The sequence below is a fragment of the Phoca vitulina genome, unplaced genomic scaffold (assembly GCF_004348235.1).
Source record: "Phoca vitulina isolate PV1807 unplaced genomic scaffold, GSC_HSeal_1.0 scaffold31, whole genome shotgun sequence".
NCBI classification, from domain to species: domain Eukaryota; kingdom Metazoa; phylum Chordata; class Mammalia; order Carnivora; family Phocidae; genus Phoca; species Phoca vitulina.
The window spans coordinates 20603086-20624103 of record NW_022589734.1 but is presented as its reverse complement, the minus strand read 5'-3'; the positions used below and the strand labels follow the sequence as shown (position 1 = coordinate 20624103).

Here is a 21018-nt window from a genome sequence, read left to right as displayed (position 1 = left end):
TTTTCTGTTCTCCAGTTTGTCAATGCAGTGTTCTCAGCAGTGAATGTATTAAAAAAAAAAAATTAATAGGATGAATTAAGCAATAATGGGCTCTAAAGTACTGGATGAAACAGCTAAAAATACCTTTAAAATAAGAAATGGATGAACTGAATGTTTAATTTTACTGATTATACTCCTAAAGTGACTTTTTTTCCGTTTTATATAGGCTATCTTAATATCTTCAACATGTTAAAATGTCAGTTTGTACCCGTGTTTCATTTTATAGAGCGTCCATGGGTACTGCTCATCGTGCTCATGTGACTAATTAAGCCTCACTGAAATTACGTGTCACACAGAAGCTGCAGCTTACTTATTTCTCAGCAAAAACTATGATCATCTGCCTTGTTTCCCATGCATTATTCCATGATTGATTACTGTTACAGTGTGGTTCGTATTTTGCATTCTGCAACACACGAGCATTAATCTTCACTCATTCTTCAATAGTATAATTCATTAAAATACATACTTTGAATCCGGGGCACACACAAGAAGATGTAACCACAGAGGAATATAGTACTGTTACAACAAAACATAATTAATAAAACACAGAATGTGTTTTATGAAGTTATGGTTTTAATTTGCTACCTCAAGAAATATGCTCTAGCAATTTTGCACAAGGTAACTTCCCACGAGAATTTAAATCCCCTTACCCTCCCTCCACTAGGTACTGAAAGGATTATGATTAATGCACACTAAATCTCTCTTAACTGGAAAAGGTCCTAGCAAATTTCTGAAACCAAATTTAAGCTACTGATAAGTATGATGGTCCTAAATCTGGAGCAAACTTTGTTTGACTTGTGAATTCCTATCCTGCCTCTCCTGGTGTCTCTCTCTCTCTTTCTCTCTCTTTTCTGGATGTTATTACACAGCAGGGGACAGAATGTGTCAAAAGTGGGCCCAGCCGGGAGCAGCACAAAAGAGCAGGGCCACGTACACCCCCAGTGACCTCAGCAAACAGATGACCTACATTGGATGCAAGCAGTTCACATGAGAAAAAGGGAATCTGTGTTGCAGCTTGCATTTAACCTGTATTTTAAGAGGCAATCAGATACATAAACTAAATATGGGTAAGATAAGTATTACAGACATACATCACTCTAAATTCATTTAAAACATCAGCAAGATTATATATGTTCACGTAGATACACACATGCTCTTCTTTCTCTTAATTCCTCAATCTTCATCAACAAATGTACTAGTGGGAGGTTAGTACAAGTAAAAACAGCATTAATGGGTCGCATATTAATATTTATGTTTTACTATATAAAGACCTTGCATACATTATGACTCTGTTTTGCAAGCTGAATGAATAACTAATATTACATTATGTATGGGTACATATTAAACAGACATGTCTACACTTTCTTAGTTCAGGATATGATTAATGCAGCCTATCAGAAGCCAGATGGTGCAGAACCAGAACCATCAATCAAAATGAAAAGACCACTGCGTGCTATCCACAATGAGGTTCTCACAAATGGAGATCCTGTTCACAGACCCTAACTGGTAATAGGCAGAAAACGCCAAGAACATAGCTGCAGTGTCCCACTGGGATAAAGAAGCCATGGCTCAGGCTTGGCTAGATAAACAGTCTGGCACAGGAACATTCCTTGCTGGAGCCCTGAGCAGCAGAGCTGAGAAAGCCCGGGCAAACCAAACAGCCGGTCCTTAAAATTAAAAAAAAAAAAAAAATTAGCTTTTAAATTATTTGAATAATGTTTGAACTGATGACAGTAACCGTCAAACAGGACCCACTCCCCGTATGATTTAGGATGGGACACGCCACAGAGTGACAACCCAGATACCAATGTCTGCCCAACACGTGAGTTGGCATCTTGCTGCCCTTGTACGCGCTTTATTACAAATAACCCCAAATGCTTTAGTGTTACTTTGCAGCCTTTCTCCGCGGAATCTGTGGGAAACAAGGTTCAACTCTGTTATGTTTAATGCTAATGACTGTTCTGGGGGAAGGTGTAGGGAGAAAGGTGGCCGAAAGAAGACGCTTCCCGTTCCTTTAATAGCTTTACATAAAAATAACTATAGGAACACAAAGTGCTTTGTCTTTGTAAAGGGATCCTGTGTGCTTAGAAAATGTTAAATAATCCCCATGCGCTGTGGGGCCTGAAAAGGAAAATCAAAACAAATATATGGGTTCCAGTTCCTACTAGTCACTGAAATACCAATTGGAATTCTGATTTTGTGGAGTTTTGGGAGGGAGACAGATAAGCAGGCAAGGAGAAAATGCCAAGGAACACAAACTTCTTCCAGAAGAGTTATGTAGCAAAATGAGATAAATAATACATTAAAACCCACAAATATAAAAGGCTAATAGGAGTGAAGATATTTGGAAAATCTAAAGATGTTTCTGCTTTACCATAAAAATTATATCACGGCCTGCATAACTTGACATGTGAGATAATTTGGAAAGAGAACAGCCTGCTTTTACCTTTGTAGCAATAATGTAAACAGGAGTGACTATGCATATTAATATAAATAAGACCGTAAGTGGAATGGTTAAGCTTGAGATTTTAAAAATTTGGCTATTTTTTTTTTTTTTTTCATTGTTTTATTATAGGACTGACACCCTAACTTACGTGAAATTTTGTTACTATCTTTTCCCTAAAAATATGAGCATTTTCCACGCTGTAATAAATTCTGTATAAATAATATTTACTGGTTGGATATTATTCCACGGCACATACACACTATGATTGACTCATATAGCTAGTCTCCTCAATGGTGGATGTTTAAGTTTTTGCTCTCTCTCTCCTATTATTTAATAAGGCAGTGGACATTACTGTGAAAGGTGGCATTTTGGCCTTTAAGATTATTTCCTTAGAACAGATGTTCAGAAGCTGAATTGCTGAGCTAAGCAATATGAACTCTGAGGCTCTTTCTTAAATTTATATTCCCATCCAGTACTTGGTAGTCTAAATTTAAAAATCCTTAATAATCTTATAGGTGAAAATAACACTTCGTTGCGAATTAAAATTTGTACTATTTTAATTACCAGCTAAGTTAAGAATTTTTCTGTGGTTAACAACTACTTTCCTTTTTAAAGTCTTACTGATGTCTTAGAAAACGTATCATTTTTATCTACTCATGAAAAGAATCACAACGTACTCCTCCTTGGAATACTGAATTTGTTTAATTACTTGAAAGTAATGAACTGTACTCCTTTAACATATTTAAAAGTATTTTTCCTTAATTCAGACCTTGCATACATAATGTATGACTCTGATCTGCAAGCTGAATGAATAACTAACATTACGTTCATTTATGGGCACACATTAGGTGGACAGGTCTGCGCCTTCTTAGTTCAGGATGTGATTAATGGGAGTTTCAGGTCTCTCTCAACGCTCGTTCAAATCAGTGAAAGTTTAACATAAATAACTAAATGCTCTGAATGGATCGATAGCATTTTAGAGTAACCACTGAGTTTTTATGTTTGTTTGTTTGTTTGTTTCCAGCGTTGGGAATGCTAAAATGACAGCTATCTTTTGAGTGACTCCCTCTCATGAAATTTGTGTCTGGGCTACTTCTCCTAAAACCTGAACATCAGGTGGCCAGAATCAAGTTCTTGACTTGCTCATGTTGACTTCCTGAAAGACATATAATAATACAGACCTCGCCAAAGTAATGAAGATGCACGGTATGAAAGAAAAGCAGTTGTGCTCAAAACACGGAAGAACATACCACTAAATGGTTCAAGAAGAGAGTCAAAATTAAACTGATACAGAAACTATGTTTCTGTCTAGAACTAGATGTAACTGAATAAAGACCCTAAAGGCATTACCTGTCCTGAAGAACTGGTAGCTCCAAAATTCAGTGACTGACTTTTTTTTTTTTTTTAAGATTTTATTTTTAACTCATCTCCACACCCAACATGGAGCTTGAACTCACAGCCCTGAGATCCAGAGTCCCATGCTCTACCGACCGAGCCAGTCGGGCGTCCCAGTGATATATTTAAAACAGAGAATACATTTAAAATTATTACAGCCAACCAGATTTTGAAAAAATCCAGAGTCATCCAAATTTCCTTTGGCCCAGTCACAGCCTTTTTAAAAGGAAGGAATATTTACTCCTTTTATTCTTCATCATAGTAAATCCTAATATAAAAAGTAGATGATTCAGAAGCACAGATACATAATGTTGGCATCAGACTGAATATACTGTTGTGTAGCTGCTTATTGAACTCTGGGGTCCCAGAAGCACTACCCTGTACTGTTAAGGAGTCTTGGGGCACACGCTTTCTTAAATTCCACTGTGGCAGCTAGTACAGAGGGGAAAAAGACTTACAGCACTAGGATCAAAAAAGTCAAAGACAGTTCTAAACTGGCACGTCTTTCTCGTCCTGGCATCGGTGATTTCTGCCATACCTTCATCTCACCACCCTGGTTTTCCAACGCTCACCACTGTATTCCTTGGGTGCTGGCTGGCTATGGGAGGTCTGCCAGGGAGTAGAGGAATTACCATTAGCCTGGCCCGTTCTGTGGCTTTTTGCCAGCAGAAAAGTGAAACGGGAAGAGCCACAGTTGCTTTCTTTTATATAAACCCACAATAGGTCTATATAACCCAAGAGTAGTGGTCTTATACTAAACCACTTTAACTTCTCTGATCTGGACGCCTGGCCTCTGATAAAAGCCAAGTAAGCTAGAAATTCACATTTTGTTGAGCAAATCCAGTTTAAATCAACCTCAGGGGCTTCAAATGTTAAGTCCAGTTTGCCAACAGATGGAATGCACTGGAGTTCTGAATTGCAGAATAACTGGAAATAAAAGGAGCTTTCATTCTGCAGAATGCAAATATTGAAAATCAACAATAGCCACAAACAAAAAAAAACAACAGTGATCAAAACCCCAAAGAAACATCTTGTGGTGAAGTGAAAAGCCTAGGAGATGAGAAAGGAGCAGATCAGATTTTAAGGTACAGTTTTATTATTAGACAGCTGCCTGTGCTACTTAAGTCCTGTGGGCCTTGGTTCCCATACCTCAATGAGGAAGAAGGAAGAAAAAAAGGTGGCACTGTATTAAGGTGACCTTACAATTCCTCCCGGTGCTAACATTCAGTGGTTCTAAACACACACCCTGTTACTTTGACTACTTAAGGGACAAACGTAAAACTCCATCTATTACCAATATATCGGCATACATCAGGTCATCTTATTTGGGGTTATATCTAGAGTGATCAGTACTATTGCTCTATGTTTTCTCCCTGTCCTTTCTTATCTGGGGGGGGGTGTTGGAGGGAGGGAGGTAAGCGAGAGGTACAGCTGAGAGCATCCTGCAGGACATCGCTGTGGGTGTACGGGGATGCCGGGCCGTGCCAAGTAGGCTACGGGACACTGACGAGACGACACACACCCGAGCACACTGTAAGGCGCAGGTCTTGTCGGTGAAAGTGTGAATCACAGGGTTCACTTTGGGTTCACACGTGTTAGTTCGCTTTCCGACCCTTCCCACCACAGGCTTTCCCTGTTACAGTATCTTAAACTGCCTCAGTGCTATTCTAAAACGACTTTCAAGTTAATCAGCTCACAGAGAGAACCGGACAAGATTTTCATTTTTCTCCTTTAGATCTCCAGCCAGTTAGATTCTTATCCAGTTGAGGGACCCTGGTGGGACGTTCTAGTATCCAATCACAGGCGTGCTTTAATCACAATAAAGTCACTTCCCTGCTAAGAGTCTTTTATACCTAATTAGAACAACAAATGTTTACTGATGGAGTTTGTAAAGATAACCATAGCACTAAAATTTATTAAGCACTTACTACATTCAGAGCACTGTACCCATCTCTCCCACGTACGTTCTCTTTTTTCCTTCCTTCTAATAACCCCATGGGGTAGGTACTACTTTTTAAAATCTCCATTTTAGAGATTAGCTCAGAGAAGTGAAGCAAATTGTCTACGTTACATAGCGAATAAATGGCAGACTGAAACCCAGGCTGGAGTGCTTCTCTATTGAAAACTGTCCAAGACAGTTTCAGAGCTTACTGTGTTTTGTAAATTTTATGGTACGGTGGTCCATTATGCTGTTCAATGCCCCTTAACAGCAAGATGGATGGGACACGTTCTATTTAGAAATTTGCCTTAAGAAAAGGTTGTCACTCCTCTTGAATGATACACTTTCCGTTATTACAAAATGAAAGCTGTGCACTTGGCTGTTCATCTATTCGCTTTTGCTCCCCAGAAGCCCTGGCTTTTATTCTCAACTGCAGCAATGACTCAGATTTTGTGGGTGAACAACACGGTTCTTCCTATTTTGCCTGAAGATATAGTATTATATGCTTTTATAAACTACTCGGAGGCTTAGGACAAAAACAAAAATAAAAACAAAACAGGTTTTCAGTAATAAAGGCAATGTGTTAGTAAAACAGAATTACATTTTAATTATAATGATATTTTCTTTGGCCAGGTAAAGTCAACCTGATGAGGTAGTGAAATAATAGATAACAATTAACTGTGCTGTGCCTTTTTATTACATGCTTTAACATACATTATCACATTTGATACAATGACTGTCAAATAAGACAGGTATTACTTATATCTGCATTGGGCAGATAACAAAACTAGTGATTAGAGAAAATAATTTCTCCAAAGTCAAGTGACAAAACATGAATTGGAAGTCAGTTCTTCAGACTCTATTTACCATACTTCTAATATTTAGTGGAGTAAGTTTTATTACTTGTAAAAAAAAATAAATAAATTCACAAATTCAATGACAAAGAGTGATTTCTTACATTGTTTATAAAAATATGTTGCTTAAAAAACATATAACTATTTTTTTGCATTCACTTCACTAGAAATTCAAAATGGTCCAATATGACCGAGCAATTTCACTATACATGTATGTGTGACACTTCAGATTAAAAGTATCTTGTTCAAATGTTGATGAAACCCTTATAGATAGATATTATCATACTTTATATTACTGTGAAGATTCATTGTTGCCTTTTCTGTATTCTTTCTTCACTCCTTGGGGAATTCGCTCCTGCCCCTTCCTCCTTCAGGGGTGTAGCCAATGTGGCTTAAGTGGGTTAATTGCACCCCTCGTTACTGGGGTGAGAATCCTGGCTGGCTTAAATCAACCAACACATTAACTCCAAATTCAGGGACGTGCACACAACCCAAATCAGTCAGGCTGATGGGACTTTGGTTGGATCTCCCAGGACAGTGGCCTGCTCTCTCCTCTATCCTTGGTGGCATGAGGCGTGATGCCCGGTGCTACAGCAGCCACTTTGCTAACTCTAAGGAGGTGAGCCTGAGAATAGCTGATAGATCAGACTGCCAAGTGATATAGCAAAGATTGCTGGCAGTGACTCCCTCTGAGTTCTGAATCAAGCCTTGTTTAATGCAAAAATCTATCTCGACATTTTAATTAAGGAAGCCAATAAATTATAAATATAAATTATCTCTCTGTTGAAGCCAGCATGAGTTGCGTTATTCACAACATAGCTCTAAATAAAATATCCAATAAGTCAAGTAGGAATCCTAGTGCTATGTCACATTATCAGATTAAGTACAATGTGGGGAAAACTAGAAATTCAGAAGGGTATACTCAGGTCTGCTGTTTGAGCTATATAAACAGAAGACCAATTCACAGGGGGCGCACACGCACACACGGTACAGGTGGGGGTGTGGTAGGAGAGTGATAAATGTTTAGGGCAAGTGCCAGGAGAAATGGGAAAAGGAGCTGAGTGCAGATGCAAAAAGGATTATGATCGAGGGCTCAGCTGAGATGGCAATGCATGACTTTATAATGACGCCAATTAGCATAATCTCATTTAGAGCATTTGGAAGCAACGTCACATGCGCGCACACACACACATACACAAGTTGTGCAGACATGTGGGACCCAAGCATTCGTATATTTTAAAGCACCCCAGGTGATCCTAATGTGCCACTGGGTTTGTGTTAGCTTGTACCCATTCCTCACATAGCTGCAGCAGAAAGCACACTCTGCTTTCAAAGCATTCTCCTTCATTTTATATAAATGGAACATATCTGGGAATAGAAAAGATGTCTTTTAAATATGAAATACGGAAATCCAGTGGAACCACTGCTTGTTCACAGAAGCTTTCTAATTTACCCTGTGTGCACGGAATACTGACGATGCTTCAGAAATGCATATTCCAGAGGACCTGTGTGAGAGACAATCAGACCCTGGAAAAATACCACCTTCTTTAAATTACCTTTTCTTGAACATCTACTGTGTGTCACCCACCACGCTGGTCCTTCAGGGCCTCAGACCCTACTGACACAATGCCTGTCCTCCAAAAGTCCACAGTCATCCAGGGGAGACAGGTGGACAAGGAGGCTGGGGGAGCACACTGAAGGGATGCCTCACCCTGGGGGAGGTGGGGAGGAGACGACAGGGAGGGCTTCCTAAGGACATGGCTGGCTTTGCGTTCTGAAGGGGAGAGATGAAGCAGGTGAAGGAAGTAACAGCAGGTTCGAGAGAGAGGAAGCACCCCGAACACGGACACGGAAAACAGAGCCTCTGAGTGTGGGGTAACTGGGGAAGGCATATCACTTGGTAAGGCTGGAGTACCAGGTACAAGGGGAGAAGCTACTGGCCATCAAGGGCCTTATGCATCATGCTGGGGCTTTTCTTCTGTGACTGACGGCTCGGAAAGTATTTTACACACGGGCTTAACACAATGTGCTTGGCATTTTAGAAATATTCCCAGGAGAGCAGGGAGAGAAGGGACTGGGGTTTGGGAGGACAGTGAGGGTGGAAATGGGGGAGTCGGACTGAGATAGATGAAGAAATCCAGCAGCCAACTGCTGAAGGCCTGCCCAGAGGCAGCAGCAAAGGGGATGAGGTCTTACCTAGATGAATCACAGCGCAGATTTGGAAAAATGTGACCAACCAAAAGTAGTGGGTGAAGGGAGAGGGAGAAGTCCAGGATGCCATTGTGGTTTGTGGCTAAGTAGCCAGAAAGATGTATTAGTGTGCATCAAGGTAGTAAACACAGAGCATGTAGAGAGAGGATCAGGTCAGCCCCGCATGTAGTCCACACGGCTGAGGCACCACCAAAAGGAAAGGCCCCGGAGTCTGGGGCACGCAGGCCTGGGTGCATGGGGGCAGTGGGGCGTGCTCAAGGAACAGAACCCTGGTGTGCGTGGGCTCGAGGAAAAAGCAATGCAAAGAAGTCTGGAGGGAGAGGCCAAGAAGGTGAAGGAAAGGCCCGGTGGAGATCAATACTCTAAGATGCATTATTACCGCATGAACTTATTCTCTGAATATTATGAAATAAATATACCCAGGTAAGTGTTTCCACCATCCCTGAGGGAAGCTTTAATTGCATGTCTGTTACATATTCAAGATCTGTTATTATGAATACTTCATTTGAAAAAGAGTTTTTTCATGCATGAGTTAAAACCATTTGTCTTTATTTAAAAACGAGTGCTTCTGCGTGTTACAACAAAAGTGAAAATTGGTGAACGCTCAAGCCTTTCAAGTGCCAAAAGGCGATGCTGAGTCACCAATGAAGTAGAGAGAGGGATCACTGCTAGACCTGAGTGTCGGCAGCCGCTGACCTTTCGGGGGCACACACTTGGTGATCGCTCAGCAGCAATTTTAATCTGTGGTTCTAAACCTCACTGCAGATTGTGACAGTATTCCGGTAGGAGAGATTACGTTTGCCTCTCTTTTTCTTTGAGCAAATTTTCAGGTTTTGACCTTATCTTCTTCAAGTAAGTGAAAGGTGAGAGACTGTGAGCTCAGATAAACACATCAGCAGATGGGTCTGTGATAAAAGTGGACTTCTAGAACGTGTGGGAGTGACCTTCCCCCACATAAGGATGCTCGCACGAGAGCAAGAGGGCTTCACTTCCTTCCACAGCGGGCCCCAGAGCAGGGACATGCTATATTGATTTAGCACATAGGTTGAGTTTTCAACAAGACTCTGACCTGAACACTATCGACTAAATGCAAGGTAAAAGCATTCACATTTAATTTCTGAGTACACTTGAAACCATTCAAAGAATTTTAAGGCTAGTAAGAAGGTTGGGAAAATAACATCAGCCAGAAAACATGGGCTGTTTGTGGAGAATTAGGTTATGCCAGCTAATCTTGATATTAGCTGATTATATTTTAGTTACAGTGTGCATCTCTATCTGCATACTTTTATATAATACACAAATATGTACATACAAATATTTATTAGAACACATACTCAAAGTCTGTATTTCACATCTTCCTTTTTAAAGTTACTAAATCAATATTACATTTTAAATTCTGGAAGTGTCAAAACAGACCTATGCTGCATGGAAATATTCTAATACCTGTAACCAAGTTAAATAAAGCAAAGTCTATCGAACCAATCAGTCTGAAATGAGAAAATACTAAAATTCAAAAAGCAGAATGTAAAGGATATATACTTTATGTAATACTGAAGACTTTTCTAAAGTCCACATATGTATAGCCAGGAAGAAGAAGAAAAGGCTTCCCATAAGAGCTCAGGTTCAACTAAAAAAATATATGGTACTTTCAAAATAAAAGGTCTTATTTCTTTATTCTTTCTGTAGTGAATGCATAAAGAGAGCCCAAGACTAGATCAGTTGTAAAAAGAATATATTGTATTTTTTTTAAAAGGGTATAGGGTCACTTATAATCAGATGAAAGTTGGGTATAGAGTCTTCATACTTGATCTTTCCTTTTAGTAAATAAAAAAAATTACAAGTTTTCAAGAGCCAAGGGCTGGTTATATTTTCAGAAAACATAATTAGATTAATTCATTTATGGTGGCTTCAAGTTTTTCCTTATTAGCTCCAGAAAATTCACCCACCTTCTGTCCGTTTTTAAAAAACTGGAAGGTCGGCATGCATTTGACTTCACACTCTGATACAACATCCTGACAGTCATCCACGTCTACTTCAAGGAACACCACGTTGGAGTACTTCTCAGACAGGGAATGAAAGGAAGGCTTGATCATTTTGCAAGGCCCGCACCAAGTGGCTGAGAAGTCAACTACTACAAGTTTATCCCCTGCACTGTTCAAGGCTTCCTGAAAAGCATACTCGCTCTCGATCTGCTTTACCATTTTGGCGGCTGGGGTCTGACAAACAACTGTAAGGACCGATGAAAGTGGATCCAAAACGCCGGACAGAGCTTCTGTATTGTATTTTTAAAAGGCAAACTCTAAAATGTAGGACTTACACAAATCGTATCAGATGCTCATTAGGAACCTGTACATATTATATGAAATGCACTTTGACTAGAGTTTAGGAAAAAAAAATTATACCAACAATATCCTGAAGATTCCCCTCTATTCAAAGTTTTTGATTTTATAAATAAGTTTGGTTTTTATTTTTTTTAATTTTTTAAAAGATTTTATTTATTTATTTGAGAGAGACAGAATGAGAGACAGAGAGCACATGAGAGGGGGTAGGGTCAAAGGGAGAAGCAGGCTTCCCGCTGAGCAGGGAACCTGATGCGGGGCTCGATCCCAGGACCCTGGGATCATGACCTGAGCTGAAGGCAGACGCTTAACCAACTGAGCCACCCAGGTGCCCAAAATTTTGATTTTTAAATGTTTACACCGAGCTCCATAGGACTAGGTTTTTTTTTTTTTTTTTTTTTTTAAATATGAAATCATGTGGTTTGCAATGAGGTCTGGAAGTTTGGGTAAGTACGGGGCAGGGAGAGGAAAGTTAAAGACCACAGAACCCTGAGATCAGCAGCCGCTGCACCTGCTACTCAGGAAAAATTAAGATTTCTACATATACTTCTACTGAAGTTCTGGAGGAAGAACTAGATTAATTTCTTCAATCAACAAATATTTATAGAGCGCTTTCCATATGCCAAGCCCTGTTTTAAGTGTTGAAGAGTAAGTATTCAATAAAACAGACAAAATCCCACTTGTTTCCTAATAACTATAAGTTTGCATTAATAATGATGATAACAGGACCAGTTACTGAGGATGTACTATGTGCTGGATACTAGTGGTGGGGCTGTTTTAATTACTATAATTCTACTATAAGAACAAGAATGGTCATTTCACTGAGCACTTATTATGCACTGGGTAATCTTCTAGAAGCCTTCCATTTCACCCTTTTGATGGTCCTATAAAGCAGGTACTAGCAAATTTCGCTAATTCTAAAAAAGCACATTTCTTGACATTTTAGCATCTCTCAGTTTGAGAAGTGTCTTCTAATCAACAGTGTCTCAACATTATAATGAGCAATGCCTCTTTCCTTCCTTAGTGTTACATAAATTAATGGCAAGACTTGTAATTAATAGCGTTTTAGAGTCTATGAAATACAGTATTATTCTCATTTTACGGAGGAAACAGAGGTAAAGAAAACGTTAAGTATCTTGGCAAGGTCACACAGCAAGGCAAGGTCGAGGTAGCAATATAAAATCAAAGACCAAATTATTCTTTGTTTGTGACTAAGAGGAGAGGATATTAAAACTTAGTTGACACTGTGTAGGGGAGGGTGTAAGGAAACACTGTTTTACCTCTGGAACACCTTGTTTAGTGGGTAACTTGAGATCCTTAGGATTTAAAACGCACTCACCTATGATACAGCCATTCTACTTCCAGAAATTTATCATACAGTTGATATTCATACATACATGAAAGGACCCGTTTCTGAGATTATGCACCGCAGCACTACCGTAAGATGAAAAGATCAGAAGCCACCCAGAGATCCATCAGTAAGAGTCTAGTTAGATATGGTCAACATCTGGTACAGAATATATCCATTTACTTTTTAAAAAGGAACGAGGTAGCTCTTTATGTATGGGTTGAAATTATCTCCAAGATATGCTATCATATGAAAAAAGAAACATAAGAATTTGTAGCTATGTTAACATTTGAATAAAAAAGCAAGTGTCTAAATAAAACCACAGATGTAGGTACGTGCTTATATAGGTAAAAATAACCCTAGAAATCTACACATAAAACTAGAAACAGTGGTTGCTTCTGGAGAAGTGAACAAGGGTCTGTAAGGGTTAGGAGGAGGCTTTCTCTGAATACAGTATTAAGCATCCTGTTACCGACTTTATAATTAAAAACCAAGAACCAACTTAGTACCTGCTCCCCCAGCTGTGGCCGTTACTCCTGGAACATTCCAACTACGCAGTGATGTGGCAGAGCTACAAAAGGGGCATTAAGAGACTGGGTTTTAACCCTGTATTCTGTGGGATGATGGGCAAGTGCTTTTGTATAGTTATGGTACGCAGATCAAAAGAAAAGTAAAATACACTTCATATATACAACACATTAAATTCTAGTCCATAATTCAGGGTCTTTTCTTGAAGAGGGGGGAAGAAAAACAAGATACGATCTCTGTCCTAAAGACATCTGCAGTGTAGTAGGGTGGGATAGTTATGCCAAAAATAAATATATAACAGAGCAACATAATTAAATGCAGTATTTGTTGCCATCTCCCTCTACTGCCCCATTGGATTAGGAGCCTCTTATCCCCATTATTGCGCCTGTCCCCCAGGGAAAAACTTGCGTTTACTGAGTGGAACTGAGTTCTCAGAGCATGACAAGGCAAGTAATAAAGGCATTTGCACGTCAGAGGGGTAGCGTGAGAACAGTTTTCTGTGGGTGTCAGAGAAGATGCAAAGAAGGGGAAATTAAACTAGGTTCTGAAGGATGAACTCAACAGGACAAAGGAAGCTTTTCCTCACCTACACAGCAGAGATGGGATGCGGGCAAGGTGGGACTGCATGAGCTCTGGAGGTGTTCCCAGCTCTATGGTTTAAGACAGTATGTAGGGGGGGCAGACCCCAGTGTTGGGGTGTCAATGACTAGCTCCAGTAGAAGAGAAGTACCAGGATACACCATGCTGCAGGTCCCAAGGGGAAACATTATGGAGGGCAAAAGGTAAGAATATCGAAGAAACTGGGTGGAGAAATGCAAAAGTGGAATAGTAAGAAAATACGAATGCAAAGACTAGATAGGGGAAGATAATCAGCTTGCACCTAGAGACACCTGAAAACAACAGGAGAGTGTAACAACGCCTGGGGGTGGGGGTGGGGGTGGGGGCAAAGGTCAAATGAAACCTTAACCCGCAACAACTTAAAATTTTAAATAAAATCAGAAAAAGAAAGCGTTGATAAATAAAAAGTGAGGAGTAAAGAGAAACAAGCAGCTTTAAAATCATCCCCCTTCAAAAGAAAAAATCTTAAAGTGAATTAGAGATTTGTTTTATGCACAGTAGCTGGATTATTATACTTTACGGTAATTAAAAATGGGATGGTCTCCTTTCTTACCCATGTGTGTTCCACATATTAACGGAGCTAAATTAAAAAGAACTTGAGTTTTTAAAACTCTTTTATTTTTATTTGACACGTGTGCATTTAAAATATCTCCGGAATTCTGAAAGGCACCCAAAGGTAGTATTGAATAATGGAAAATATTAACAGTCATTAGAAGAAGCTAGTTAACTTTTTTTTTCCCCAGATGCTAAAATTCCAGTTTTCCAATTTCAAAAGAAGAGTGTTAACATGTACGCTAAAAAAGCACCACAAGGCGCCTGGGTGGCTCAGTTGGTTGGGTGACTGCCTTCGGCTCAGGTTGTGATCCTGGAGTCCCTGGATCGAGTCCCGCATCGGGCTCCCTGCTCGGCGGGGAGTCTGCTTCTCCCTCTGACCCTCCCCCCTCTCATGTGCTCGCTCTCTCTCATTCTCTCTCTCTCAAATAAATAAATAAAATCTTTAAAAAAAAAAAAAACGCACCACAGATGCTAACTGTAATCCCGGCTTCTTAATCTTGTGCAAAAACCCTTGAGAGAATGAATTATTGGCCCGTGGAAATACTTGCACTTCACTATTTTTGGTCAACAGAATTCTGGAAATTGTGCAAGTCAGACTCTGTATGGCAGGCTGGTAATCACAGGAGAGGGGCGCACAGACTGGGGCCCTTCAGCCATTGTTAATAATGTGCTGAGGAAGACACAGGCCAGGCCTGGGGAGCCCATTCCGCAAACACCATCAACCCACACTCCACCAATCACAGGACTCTCGACAGTCTTAAAACTTGAGGAGTAGAGCTAAAGAGAGAGAGAGAGAGAGAAAAAGCAGAACTAGCTTCCTCATTTCTCTAGTGACTGCCTACATTGCTTGCTGTGAGCATCACTAGCATTAATGTTTCTCCGCACGTCTCAACAGAAATAACTTCAGCTACGAAGAAGTCATTAATTATATTTTATGATAAAAAGTATTGCCGAGAAACAAAGTGTGCTTTTCAGGGGGGAAATGAAAATTCTTATTCCTTGAAAATAAGGTATGGGTAAGGTTTTAATTTAACTTCTGTTTGTGTCTTCCAAGCAATTTTCCAGACAGATTTCCCAGGGTAAAATGTTGTTACAAGATTTTAGAGAACTAAGGTCAAATGAGTAAGTTGTTTTATCTTCCTTCTTTTTTTTTTTTCTTTTAAGATTTTATTTATTTCACAGAGAGACAGTGAGAGAGGGAACACAAGCAGGGGAAGCAGGAGAGGGAGAAGCAGGCTTCCTGCTGAGCAGGGAGCCCGATGCGATGCGGGGCTCAATCCCAGGACCCTAGGATCATGACCTGAGCCGAAAGTAGATGCCTAATGACAGAGCCACCCAGGCGCCCCTTATCCTTTTTTATTTAAGTGTTTATTTAAATTCCAGTTGGTTAACATACAGTGTAACACTAGCTTCCCGTGTACAATATAATGACTCAACACTTGCCAACGTCACCGGTGCGCATCACAAGTACCCTCCTTAGTCCTACCACCTATTTCTCCCATCCCCCCACCCAGCTCCCCTCTGGTAGGTTCTATCTTCTTTTTCTTTTTTTAAGATTTTATTTATTTATTTGGGGGAGAGAGAGAGAAAGAGAAAACGAGCAGGGAGGAGGGGCAGAGGGAGAGGGAGAAGCAGGCTCCCCGCCGAGCAGGGAGCTCGATGCGGGGCTCGATCCCAGGACCCTGGGATCATGACCTGAGCCGAAGGCAGACGCTTAACTTACTGAGCCACCCAGACACCCCAATTCTATCTTCTTAATTAAAATATCTGACATACGTGTCAGCCTTTGAGAGGAGGCCAGGCATGTTATACAAATAAGGATAGGATGAGGGACAGGAACAAACATTCTTACGTCCTTCGCACCAAATGCAGGGGAGGTTTTAAAATCATTTTTAAAAATTTCATTCCATTTTGAATTTTCTTTTCTTTTCACCCTTCTGTCTCAATTTGCCAAAGTGTAATATGTCATCCCCGTGCAGCCTCGGTTGCCAGATAAAAAGAGAACACCTAGTTGTATATGAATTTTCCATGAATAAATTTTTAGTATAACTACATCCCACTTATTGCATGGGACACAATCTATGTTAAAAAATACTGTTTATCTGAAATTCAAATTTAACTGGGTATGCTGTATTTTTATTTGTTAATCCTGGCAACCCTAACACATTGAGCGGATCGTGTCCCAGTGGGGGCGGGAAAGGCTGGTAAGTGGTCGTGCACAGCGGTGATGAGACACGGACAGGGCTGGGACAGGGTGCAGAGACCGATGGCGGAGGACAAGCGGGGGGACTGGTGGAACAGTGGCGGGCAAGCCTGGGGTGGCTGCAGTGCGCACTCGAGCTCTTGGTACAAGGCCGTCCCTCTCCCTGCCCTTGGCTCACTTCTTCCCGACGCTGGTGAATTCCGTGGAGGGGGCATACAACCAATGCAGCAAAAACGGAGATTCCTTTAGGTTTGATAAATAATTTGAAGACACAGTAACTGCCATATCTATGTAGACTTTCTTTTGATTATTATTATTATTTTTAAAGATTTTATTTATTTATGTATTAGAGAGCGAGAGAGAGAGAAACAGCATGAGAGGGGAGAAGGTCAGAGGGAGAAGCAGGCTCGCCGCTGAGCTGGGAGCCCGATGTGGGACTCGATCCCAGGACTCCAGGATCATGACCTGAGCCGAAGGCAGACGCTTAACCAACTGAGCCACCCAGGCGCCCTCTTTTGATTATTTTTTATCAGTACTTTCATATACTGCATGTTGGCAAAGAATTTCATTATGAACTTTGTTTCTTCCCCTATTATTAAGATTTCTGAGAGCGCTTGGGTGGAGAGGTGGAGGGGAGACAGTAATCTACTAAATGCGACATTCTTACCCTGGGATCTGGGAAACTTCCCATTTTCTGCAACACGACCCCGCCTGCCCATAAAAGGAAGTCACAAGTGCTGGCTGGGGTCCGGATAACCTGCACAGGACGTCACCCTAACCTGCTTCTAAGCTGCCCTGCTGGCCTTTTCCTATGTCCATGTGTCATGGCTTCAGATGATTTTCTCCTCAACCTTTCTCAGTGATTTAGACCCTGACTAGGGGTCTAAAATAGAAATAGGGTACTATTTCTCTGGCTTGGACACCTACTACCGTGGTGGTCCTAAAAAATTCCAATCCTTTGGCCGGAAGCCCTGGGCTGTGGCCCTAACCCGCCCCGCCCCCACCCCCCAGGGAGGAGTCCGGGAAGAGAGCAAGTTGGACGGGGCTCTCTGAGGAACAGAGCGCTGGACCAGCCTGATCTGTTAGTCTCTGATGATATTCGCCCCGACATCCGGCTTTATTCAAGATATCTTCGCCCCCAGGCTGACGGTGAATCAGTCACCAGGGCCGGGGAGAAAGGAGGTGAGGGTGGTGGTTTTTAGGGTCCGCTTGGCTGCTTTATTGTCTGCTTTACCAGGAGGCCATTCAATGGAGTCCTCAACGCTCTTCCCCTACTACTGTCTTCTGCCCCTTTTATTCCTTCTCACACCTCTTTCCACCTAGAGTTTACCTACTTAAATTTTGACTCAGAAGTGGGGGAGAGAGAGGCAGGGGAAGAGGCCACTTCGACCCTGAGCTTAAGCTGTCAACCCACCTTTTATTAGAGCATCTTACACTGTGGCTTTTTAGCTACTCGTGGCACGGGGGTCATGAGCCTGGACTCTGGAGCGAGACTGCTCTGTAACTTACTAGCTGTGTGACCCTGAGCAGTCACAGAATCTCTCCGTGTCCATTTCCTCATCTGCAAAATAGGGGATAATCCGAGTTCTCATAGGGTCAGGATGAAGAGTAAATGAGTTATGCACGTATGTCAAGCTTTGAGGATAGTGCCAGTTACATGGTGTGCACCAAACAGTTGAATAATAATAATAATAATAATAATAATAATAATAATAATAATAGGTCCACTCAGATTCCACTGTCTTTGTCAGTCCTCAGGGTGACTGGCAAAGCAGAATGCTGGTATCCACCAGGCTCTGGATCTATCTCTGCCATTTACGCATGCTTCCATACCCCTCCCATCCTTGCAGTTACAGTCACAATATTAATGTGTAAAAAAAAATGTTTGGGTTTTAGATCAATGCCATTTTAGAAGGAAAAGAGAAAAATACATTGATACAGTGGCAAAGGTAGGCTCAAGGAAACATGATGAGTTAGTCCACCTGAATCACCAGCTGAGGAGGGTTAAAAATGAAGAAAATGCCTTTGGGTCAGGTTGGCACAGATCAGGAAGCAAAAGGGTAACTAGACGCATTTGCTGTTGAAGTAAAACACAGCAGAACCATGTCTGCATCTTTGGTAGTAATTATATGATCACCTTGAGAGGAAAGACATTTTAACAAATGGGAGCACAGATCTTATACAAAGGGAGCGCTTTAGTCACGTCCTTTATTTTGAGGCTGAGTTAGTCATTTGGCTTTTAGAGTTCACGGCGCCCGTGAACATGGGTTTACTATTTACAGAAGTACTCACTTCCCCATGCTTTGAGGCCATACCCTGAGTGTGGTTTTAGAATGACATGTGTTACAACAATAAGGCAACTCAATCAGGCGGACATTTATCCAATTGTTCCTGATATTTAGCAACATCCCTAGAATTACTTTTTAAACATTTTTAGTCTTTGCCAAAGATGGGGAATGGAGAGGTGCACAAATGGCTTTGGACGAGCTGCTGTGGGGAACTGTGTCAAGCATGGCATAAACATGCCAAATCAGTAACTTGTTTCTTTATCCGCACGTGCCGTGCAAATCTGGCTATCGTAGAGTGCTGTATCCATTAAAAACCGAATATGCTATTTCCAGACAGCAGATAGCTCGAAGCTCAACAGGGCCAGCAGGCAGGGATCCAAATTCACATCTCCCTCTCGAGAAGAACCACTCAAAGCACTCTGTTGCGACATTATGTTCCCCAAAGCACAGGGGATAATGAAGGCTTGACAAAACCGTGGCTGCCCTGGGACGGAGTCAAATGGCCATTACTCTTCAAACAGAAAATGCCGGGCAACGTGACTTGTGTTATCTTAAATCACTAGACAAATCTGATTAATGGAGAAACGTAGATCAATACTGGATTTCTAACGTGAAACGGCCCCTTTCGCTCCAGGTAGGACCTATGTATTTACGAAACTTGATGCCACAGGGATGAACGGTCTCTCAGGGAAGGAAGGATGGTGGTATAACCCAAGACTTTTTTTCCCCCGAGACTTTTTTTTAGGTTTTTTTAGATAAGATCTTATTTATTTATTTGACAGAGTGAGAGAGCACAAGCAGTGGGAGCAGCAGAGAGAGAGGGAGAAGCAGATTCCCCGCGGGGCAGGGAGCCCGATGCGGGGCTCGATCCCAGGACCTGGACCCTGGGACCATGACCTGAGCCGGAGGCAGACACTTAACGACTGAGCCACCCAGGAGCCCCTTCCCTGAGACTTTTAAAATAAATTTTTGCTGTGTGCTTCCGTCCACATGAAGCCACAGACAGTATTTTCTACATTTTTTTTTTATTAAATCATATTTCACTGTGCACTGGTAGGCATGAATTCCCAGATGTGTTTGTATTAATAGCAGTGCTTAAGGTAGTCTTAGGAAGTGTGGGTTATGCAAATACATATCAGCATTTTTTGTATATTTAATATTGTACTTAAAAGTGCACTGTACTGATACATTACTTACAATTCTTCCACTCAAGTTATGCCTAGCGTACTCTTTAAGATAAAAATATCATATACTTTATTATTTTTACAGTAATTATATAAATAAGTAATTTGGGGGAATATGAATTCTCTCATTTTCTTTCTGCTCGCACACATTTTTTGGGTCCTTTACCCGACTACCAGCACATGTTCAACCACTCTTACTCTTTCTCTGTTATTAAACCACGTTCTATAGCGATACTTCATGCAACCAACCTTAAAAAACCAGCTATTCCTAAGAGTTTTCAAGATAAATAACATCTATCCTTAAAATAGCAATTATTTCTAAAAACAGACCATAGACGTCTCTACTATTCTAAAACATCTGCTTCTTGCTGTAATTTAGGCCCAATTATTTTACTCCGGGACTACTAAAATGTGTAGGGATCTCTGGGTATTTGGGTCCAAATTAAGTGGTCCTGGGCCAGCTGCACTCGGGGAGTACCTTTGTTAAGGACTTAATGCCCTTATGGCCCTGTCCTTGCCTTCGTTTTAGGATGCCGCCACTTTTTAATGGATCTCTGGCTTCTTGAAGCCATAACCACCCTCTCTGTGACTGCTGCTAGGGTTGACTGTTTTTTGGGAAACCAGACATGTCTGTTTGTTAGAAATAGTCTTTTTAAAAGTGGACTGCGTGTGGATGGGGGCCTTGAAGAAGTAAGGATGTGGGGAGAGAGAATGAAACGAGGATGTGGACAGGCTGGGTCCTGACTGGCGGGCTGGCGGGCTGGCGGGCTGGCGGGCTGGTGGCCTTGGAGCCAGGTACCGGACGGCAGAGGCTCCTGCACGAAAGGCCTCTGGCCGTGTAAAGCACTGGTGTTTGTTTTCTCTGTGCTCCTACGCTGACTCATCAAGCATATCCATACACAGCCGTTTGCGGGGGGGGTACATATGAATTTGTTTATAGTTTAGCTGATGTATGTCTGTGTCTGTAGAAAAATTCTTAAAATAACACTAGTCACCAAAAAAAAAAAAAAAAAGACAGAAAAAAAGCTTATTCCACCAACATGGTTTCACAACAACGTTTCTTCTCACGTG

The 21018-nt window shown here is 41.2% G+C and overlaps 2 protein-coding genes across 5 annotated transcripts in view; both read right to left on the bottom strand.

Moving 5' to 3' along the window:
• Positions 1–21018, bottom strand: part of CDKAL1 (CDK5 regulatory subunit associated protein 1 like 1) — a 708317-nt gene that overhangs the window by 144312 nt on the left and 542987 nt on the right. The window lies entirely within an intron of this gene.
• LOC116644927 (thioredoxin-like) lies at positions 10318–11312 on the bottom strand. The gene has a single exon (XM_032424787.1). The coding sequence runs from the start codon at positions 11083–11085 to the stop codon at positions 10768–10770; it is 318 nt and encodes a 105-aa protein (XP_032280678.1). The 5' UTR covers positions 11086–11312; the 3' UTR covers positions 10318–10767.